The sequence below is a fragment of the Amphiura filiformis genome, chromosome 10 (genome assembly GCF_039555335.1).
Source record: "Amphiura filiformis chromosome 10, Afil_fr2py, whole genome shotgun sequence".
Classification (NCBI taxonomy): Eukaryota; Metazoa; Echinodermata; class Ophiuroidea; order Amphilepidida; family Amphiuridae; genus Amphiura; species Amphiura filiformis.
Window position 1 is genome coordinate 53,651,781 of NC_092637.1, and position 9,093 is coordinate 53,660,873.

At 38.8% G+C, this 9,093-nt stretch overlaps 1 protein-coding gene across 1 annotated transcript in view; it reads left to right on the forward strand.

Moving 5' to 3' along the window:
* LOC140163025 (shootin-1-like) overlaps nucleotides 1-8,388 on the forward strand; it is a 136,447-nt gene extending 128,059 nt beyond the window's left edge. Inside the window, exons 13-16 of the mRNA XM_072186364.1 lie at nucleotides 2,213-2,302; nucleotides 2,875-3,013; nucleotides 5,712-5,805; nucleotides 7,698-8,388. Of these exons, the coding sequence (XP_072042465.1) occupies nucleotides 2,213-2,302; nucleotides 2,875-3,013; nucleotides 5,712-5,805; nucleotides 7,698-8,004 (630 nt within the window). The 3' untranslated portion in view covers nucleotides 8,005-8,388. The remainder of the gene's footprint in view (nucleotides 1-2,212; nucleotides 2,303-2,874; nucleotides 3,014-5,711; nucleotides 5,806-7,697) is intronic.
* The last annotated feature ends 705 nt before the right edge of the window (nucleotides 8,389-9,093 follow it).

The following is a 9,093-nucleotide window of genomic DNA, read 5'->3' on the forward strand; positions in this document are numbered from 1 at the left end:
TACATTTCTAATTATCTCTTTTTTATGACATCAGGGTTCCCTTCTACACCTTGAAGTTGAAAAAGGTTTTTTAATAATTTTGTAAGGGTGCCTTAGGGGTTGAAAATAGCCTGACCAAAGTTACCCCGTATTTGGGGCAACTTTGGTCAGACAGAGTATTACATTCCATGAAGGAAAAAAAATCAAAAAAATTGATCTTCGCTGTATATGGGCAAGTTGTTATTTTTTGTGACATTTGACCCCTTGTGAAATTAATCAAGCACACGTCCTTGCTCACAAATATCGATTTTATTTTTTCTGAAAAAATGTAAAAAATGCTCATTTTTGGTCAAAATTCTGATTTTTTTTTTAAGAAATTTCAAGAAATTGGACATGAGCGACTAGTATTTCTTCCAAATATATTTCTTAACAAATTCATACCAAATATTACTAAAAAAAATATTGCTGTACGAAAATATGACCATTTAAAAAAATATATTCGACCGACCAAAGTTACCCCGCTGACCGAAGTTACCCCCATTTTACGGTAAATGTCACAAATTGCCACAGACTGGGTGCCTCCTCCTTCAGTGGGCAGACAGAAAATGCTCTCTATATGGAAGACTTTAGCTAAATCTTCCACAGGGTGAGTGTGAATTTCAAGTGGAATAACGCATTATCCTATATTAATAATTGCTATCCAATAATTGCTCCTGTTATTTACATGTCTCACTTTTCATAAATGATTTCATTCTCTAGGGAAGGTTAAATCGCAAACTGGAAATAAATTTGCTACTTATATGTGCTGCTAACAGTTTAGATTTGCGCCAAAGCTGACATATATTTTTTTCACCCAATATAAAAGAAAAAACTTTCAAATGCCATGCATGTCTGACACTAGTCTGTATAGCCTTTGAAGGTTGCCACTGACACGTTGTGAGCGGGGCTTCTAGAGGACTGGGACTTTCATGGGGCTAATTTATACCAGAGGCTAGCACTGGTTTTTGCTTGGGTTCTCTGTGTATCCTTTCTGGGTAACTGCGAGGCCGCGATGGCTACATCTGATCAGGAGCTCCTGGCAGTTGCAAGTCCAGTACCTCTTGACTTCACCAGGCATCTGTTTGTCACTTAACTAATCGGATGCCTCTGATGAAGTCAGAAGGTACCGGATGCAACTGTATCATGTAGATTTATTTCCAGATTTATAACCTTTCCTAGATAATACTGTTTAAGGGAACATACCAAAAGTTGAATGATGTCCTGTAAGGCTGACCCCCCCCCACGTCCTTCCCTGCAACGTAAGTGTGAAATACTGAAAAATCCGACCCCAAAAGGTCAGTCTTTTACAATCGTAATTGGACATTTTGACTCCCCCAAAGAACTTTCTTTTATAGGACATCATCGAACTTTTGGTTCGTTCCCTAATTTACACCAAGGTTCAGTCTCCACAAGGTACGGAAGTGCTTGGCTGTTCCTGTTTAAACTCATACACCCCTATGAAAGACATAACTTTATTCTTCCACCCAGGGGGTATATATTTCATATGGACTCACCTATTCAGGTAACCCAATTTGATATTCACCCTCCTGTGTGGGAGATTAAGGGCATGTGTTCCATAGGGGTGTATGAATTTCAACTGGAACAGCCCATTGCAGTGATGTTCTTACTCAGGGTTGCCAAACCAGCGATTTGGTAGCCCAATTGGGCGACTTTTAAATATTTTTCCCGCGATTTTTGACAATTTCCTATCCCATAGAAACCAATGGTTAAGAAATAATTTGGGCGACTTTTCAACATTGGTTCCCGCGATTTCCGATAGTTTCATGCCCCATAGAAACCAATGTTAAAGAGAAAAATTGGGTGACTTTTCGATTATTTGACCCGCGATTCGGGCTGAAATCTTTTGGCAACCCGGTTCTTACTATCTATGCACAATAGATATCCTGGTACGATTATCGAATAGTGTGCAACTTGCTAGACTTTAGTACAGTCCTCATTTACGGAGTTTAGGGTTAGGGTTTAGAGTTGAGGTAGGGCAGTCTTGTAATAAGACTAATACAGTTGCACCTTATTCAGCAATCGCTCCAATATCCTGAACAATACTTTTCTTTTAGATGACCAGTAGCAAGAGCAGAAATGGTTTAAAAAAAAGAAAGAATAAAGTCATCAGGAATGAGTCAATAAGATTGCAATGATTACTTATCTCAAATCTTTCTCTTGTTTTAACCTCCAGGAAAAGACATTATTAAATCGTGGATCAAGAAAACAGCGTTTAGGTTCCATCAAGAAAACGCCAGCAATGACACAACTAAATGGCATGGTGGTAAGTAGTAACAGTGTTCCTGATTGGTTGATTTCATGCTATAATCACCAGAGTGACCAATTATCTCTTTTATAAAAAGATGTCATAGTGACATGGTTGCCAAACCTGCAAGTTTGTAGCCCAATTGGGCGACTTTTGAAGATTTTCCCACTCAACTTCTAACCATATCCTGTCTCAACCAAACAAAAAATTGTGCAACATTGACTCCTGTGACTTGTCCCATAAAAACCAAAGGTATAAGAGAAAAATTGAGTGACTCTTCATTTATTTGACCTGCGATTTGTGCTGAAATTTTTTAGCAACCCTGCAGAGTGACAAATAACAGTTTATTATATACTATCCCTGTTTAACATGTGTAGAGCTTCAGGGGATCATCACTGAGCATGAGTAGCTATCATGCTTTTGTGTCGTTTTTATTCTGCCAAGAGAGAGCAATGTTAATGATTTTTTACCAGTTAAAAACTATTGTTGCTTTGAAGACAGTTTATACTTGGATTATCTTCAGCAATATGCCCTGATCACAGTGATATCCCAAGTGTTCTGCTACATTTTCTTGAAATTCTGTTTTTCAGACTAAATTAAAAAAGACAAGAGACCCCATAGATGAAGGCTCCAAAGACGATGACGAGGAGGAAGGAATGGATGAATTTCAACGCATCATGCGACAACGAAGAATGCGATCAGAACAAGTAGATTCTAAGAATCCAAAAGGTCAGTGAAAATGCACACTTTGTTTAAGGCTGAATTATTTGAAAAAACTCCATTCTGATTGGTGATTTAAGAGATGATATTATGTCATTGACTAATCGGATGCAATGTTAGATCGGCAGGTAGTGCTCAGGGGTTAAAATCTTGGCAAGCTTTGAGACATACCTTTTTTGCCTTATCAGTGATAGTTAACCTCATCTTACAGTAAAGATTTGCCTAATGGCACATTGGGCTCCTTTGCCTTGGGGTAAATTTCATGTGCAAATAGAGAGCTCCCTTCTCAATCCAAACAAGAATTAAGGTTCAGTGTCCTTTTGCTGGTGGGAATATCCGTTAGTGCACGTTACTATCCATTGGTCACTGGTTCAAGTCTGGGCCCATACACCTGTTCCGAATTTTGATATGCCATAGGCTTTGTGTTGTGATCATTTCGATCAGTGGTTTGTAACAAAGAAAGCATGAGCCAGTTAACGTAGCAACAATCATATGTGCACATCCATATCAAAACGATGCACTTGTCGGCTGCTACATGTATCTCATTTTACATAATAGTTAGGAATAAATACAAGACTCATCTCAACTGGAGATCACCTCAAATCATACCGAAGTCACTTGATTTAGGAATACAGGAACATATTCCTAAACCATGTGACTTGGGGATGATTTGAAGTGACCTCCACTTGAGATGAATTTGGTATTTATTCCTAGCTATTTTGCGAAATGAGACACATAGTAGCCGACAAGTGCATCGTTTTGATATGGATGTACACATATTCTAACGTGCACTACGACAGGGATATAGGGGAGGGCACTTTTAGGTTGTGCCTAAAATTCTACTAATGTCAACGGAGCCCATAGCGCTATAGGCCAATCTTTACGGTATTTTATCAAAATGCATCTCATTCATATATTTACTGCAAAATGGTGAATAACACTATAGAAAATAGCTGATATAAAGTACATGACTCTCTTGCACTGACATGACATTTCGTCAACCTGCTACGCTAATTGCCTAAGTCACTTTTTGTAATTTTCAGAACAAAGTACAAAATATGGTTCAAGCATGCATTTAAACATGTTTATTCGCCAATCTTTGCATAAGAACAAATAATAATGATACAAATGAAAGGGAATAATCCAATATAATTAGGGTGATTACGTAACTGATGCATTTTTGAACCACATTTTGTTCTTTGTTCTCAAAATTACAAAAAATAACTTGAGCAATTAGCGTAGCAGGCTGACGATTTATGATATGGTGGCTCTAGAAACACTCATGCAATCATTAATACAGTGTGATCTGATTCAACAAAATGAGGACAATTAACATGTTTTTATTTGGTATCCACTGGGTGATGGGCCTGGGGTTTCATGATATTGGATTGGGTATGTGCGGCCTTGATTCTGAAAACATACCCAAAAATATTACCAAATTTGATGAAAAAAATGGACCCAAAAATGTACCAATTTTTGATTAATTGTTTTCAAAATACCGTAAATTTAGCTAAAAATTACAAAATCACTTTTCCAGATTTTGGAGAGAAATTATACCAAAATGCCTGAAAATGGTGATGGGGACTGGGCAATTCCAGTTAAGATCCATACACCCCTTATAGAAGACATGAGCAAAACCTTCCACACAGGGGTGTAGATTTCAAATGGAATCATCCATTCAGGTAACCCCATTTGAAATTCACACTCCCTGTGGGGGGTGTATGGATTTCAACTGGCATAGCCCAATTTGTTCCAGTAGAAACACATCTAGTTGGCTCATATTGGAGCAAATTCAGGGAATATCACTGCTAACCCTCATCCACAGTTTGTTGAATCATGTCACACTCATGCTTATAAGTGAAGACCGAATTAAAAAGACTAGTTTGCGTCTGACGTCAGGGCAAAGGCACGACGTGATTGGACGCTGATCTGCACAATACAGCATTTTTGGTCTAGTTGACAGGACGTGATATGCAAACTAGTCTTTTTAATTCAGTCTTCAATTATACCATGGTATTTGTGAATAAAAAATTTTCCTCCATTTGTGTACAAAGATGGAAGAAGTTGAATTCACCTTTATCAATTCACTAGGATCCACAACATCCTCAACTATCAGGGCACAGTTCTTTAACCCCAATACAGTTGCACATTCATTGAATGACCTTTGAATATTTGGGTACACAAACTCATACCCAGCAACATGAGGTCAAATTTTGCTCTATGACTGTTTAATTGAGGTTATTGAATTATGGCATTGGGATGAGGCCATTGTGGTCCATAGTGATTCCTGCATTTACACCCGGGGGAGTCACTCCAATAAAAGTGGTATGCTATTTAATTGAGTTGCATAGCTGATGGTAGCAAATTTGCTACTTGAAGTGGCATAAACTGTAAACATTTTAATACCTTAAATAAATAACCTAACTGCCAAAGCTTCAGTTTAACAGATAATATAGCTGAAAATGAACCCCTAATTACCAAAAAATCAACATCATTATATGTGATGCAATCAAACAGAACCGGTCTGAAGTAGGCTGGGGTCAATTTTGCTTGATCGCATCATATATGCTCTTAATCCAACCCTTTTATGCCATTTGAATTAACTAGCATGCACAGCACTTTTTTATATTGGAGTGACATCCCAGGGGTCACACTCATTTTTATCATGGTACTCATTCCTTGGCATTAACTCTTTAACATCTCACAGCTAAACAAGCTAACATTCCAGCAGGGGAATCTTGCAAGGAAAGAAAGCGAAAGCCCACCCCACCCACACCCGCACCACGCAATGCTGCTACAAAGTAAGTATATCACTACTCAGGGGAGGTTGAGGGGAGGGGTTGATTGGGAGGGGCAGGAGAATGAAAGCCCACTTCACCCACACCCGCACCACGTAATGCTGCTATAAAGTAAGTATACCACTTACTGGGGAGGTTGAGGAGGGAGGGGGACAGGGAGAATGAAAGCACACCTCACCCACACCCGCACCATGTAATGCTGCTATGCTATGAAGTAAGTATATCACTACTCAGGGGAGGTTTAGGGGGGTTGAAGGGGACAGGGGAAATGAAAGCCCACCCCACCCACACCCGCACCACGTAATGCTGCTACAAAGTAAGTATATCACTACTCAGGGGAGGTTGAGGGGAGGGGGTTGAGGGGAGGGGGAAATGAAAGCCCACCCCACCCCCACCACGACATGCTGCTATGAAGTAAGCATCACTATTCAAGGCTTACAGTATACAAATATATACTGCCATGAGAGGTTCTGGTTAAAACTATGGGGCCCGAGGTGAGATCAATAGTACTATTTTCCTGAGGGCAGCCCCGAAGGAAAATAGTACTATTAATCTCAGCGAGGGACCTCTCATGGCAGTATATATTTGTTTTATATCCTTCATTCATAGATTTTTTTTTCATTGATTGGTTAAAAGATTACATGAAAACTCCACCATGTTGCGAGAAAGGCCTAGGTATGACCTATGCACGGTATCGTGAGGCGGTTTAGGCGGTCCAAAGACTCCCACTGTAACGTCATGCATGTTCATGTTCTCATGGTTTTTTAAGCTTACTCATTATCAGTGTATATTTGTTCAAGTTGTATCTTCATTCCACTTTGCCTTCATTCATGTCATTCATAGATTATTTGTACCAAGATTAGTGAAAAGATGTACATGTAAAAAGATTTATATGTAGGCCTAAACTTGAAGGCCATCATGCATCGGGATAGGCCTCCGTACGCACGGCACTATAGGCCGGCGGTTCAAGACTAGTCTCGCACTGTCAGTGTTTGTTTTTTAAAAGCTTACCATGTCAGTATTGCTCTGAATCTGACTGTGTTGGTCTAAAACACATTCCTGCGCTAGAACTGGTAACAATTCAAATTAAATAGCTGAAATCGTGATCTTCTTCAGCAGTAGCAGCCCACTCCAGCTTGATTTATATTTCGCCATTTTTGTGTTGTCGTTTCTCGGCAGTGACAAAATACTCTCATAGTCAATGTCGACGTTCAATGTTATTGGTATGCTTTATGGACTGCGACGTGGGTATGCTGCTATCCGTAAATAGTAAATATCCAGAAGTACTATTTACGGCTTGAAGGTACTATTTACGGACGTAAATAGTACTTTTATGCACTTCCTCACAGAATAGTGTGTTTATTTTTGATCACGTGACACACTTTTAACCAATCAATGAACAAGAATCTATGAATGAAGGATATAAAATCAGATATTTTATGTTCTGTCAGAGAAGATACCATACCCTTCCCAGAATCCTTTGCAACATGATGCATCACCTCATTACATCAAATGACACTCCTATTACTCTGTACAGGCTCTCTTTATTTTCATGTTGAGAATAGACTAGCTAAACTTCGATTAGCTAGATGGCAAGGCTTGATGTATCCGGTTGATACAGTCAATAAAATTTTCTTATGAGTTTATTTATAATCATTTTGAAGCATTTGTACAAAAACTTGTACTGCCTAAATATCATTGGAAGAACTTGAATATAGTCTAAATTAACATTATTTGTTATTATAATAATGAGTTTTGGGTTTGTTTGTTTTTTCAAAAAAAAAATGTTTTTAAATAATTTTTGCATATTTTTTTCAAATTGTTTATTTTTTATTCAAAAAAAAATAGTTTGGCAGGTTTTTTTTAAATATCTCATAATTTTCCCCTGTATATAGATTGACCAAGAGTGCCAGCTTAGACAGCGGTATCACAGACCAACCACCTAAAAAACCACTAGAGGAGCAGGCCAGTGAATCAAGTATACAAACATGTCCAGATGGTGACACCGGCTCCGTGCTCACAGACTCAGACCGGGGATCTGCCGGGGATATGCAATTACAGAACAATCCAGCATTTGAGGAAAATTACAGCGATGGCAGTTATTCATCAAGTTTAGGTGATGAATTAGATGCAACGACAGAAGTTGAAAAGACTCCATCAGAAATGCCCGATTGGGTTTATAGCACATTGGATAATCTCTGATATTCAGTATTTTCTCATCTATAGTTGCAATTTACACTTGGATTAGCTTCCTATTCGCTGTCGAAAAGACGTTATAATCGGATTAACTACCATAGCAATCGATGAATACAATTTTGGATATATCGCGCTGCACTACAAGCCGGTTACATGAATCACCTGTGTATGTCTGCAATCATAGATTGAATACAATACCACTCTTTTCAAAGTTACTAATCTTACAGGTGCGAGTGATCAGCATGATATGGTTCAATGCAGATGTACCGCGTGAATGAGTGCAGCGCACTATAATCAAAAATTGTTTTCACTTATTGCTATGGTAGTTAATCTGATTATTACATCACTTCTACAGAGAATAAAAGAGGTTGTCAGCCTTTCATCATCTTGTTGGTGAATCAATACAGTTGCATTCCCTGCTATTGTCATTGGTGCGAATCTGTGTAAACTTCTAGGTTATCATGTGATTTCTTTTATACTTGAATGAAGGTATTTTTATGTTGATTTACCTACAAGATGGCTGAAAATGACATCACACTGAAAGCCTCTATCATTGGCTCGGTGGTTGAAATGAATGTCTTTGTAAGGTGCATGCCCTATGAATGATGGGAATTAGATTGCTCAGGCCTCAGTGGCACAAAACATATGTCCATCTTTGTTTGTTTTAAGGAAGGGGTAGCACTAAGGGCCATTCATTCCATGAAACACACAGGGACATTGCGGCATTCACAATGGGCAATCCCAGTTGAAATCTACTACACCCCCTAAGGAAAACATGACATTAAACTTCCACACATGGAGTATGAATTTGAAATGGGGTTACCTGAATGAGTGACTCCATTTGAATTCAACAACTCTTCCTATACCTTTGTACAGGAGCCAACCGTTGTTAAACCGTGATGAACCCACACTTTTGCTGTAGCGTATACGCGAACGCGAGCGAAATTACGCGTTACGCGAGAGCGCCAGAAAATTCGTCATGCCTGGAACCTTTGTGCGTATGCCAGCTTACAAGTTGAATTCAGTATTTTTCAGGTAGCGGCTAAACATTGCCGTTTTATCTGTAGTTTTATTGCTGATATCAAAAGAGAAATC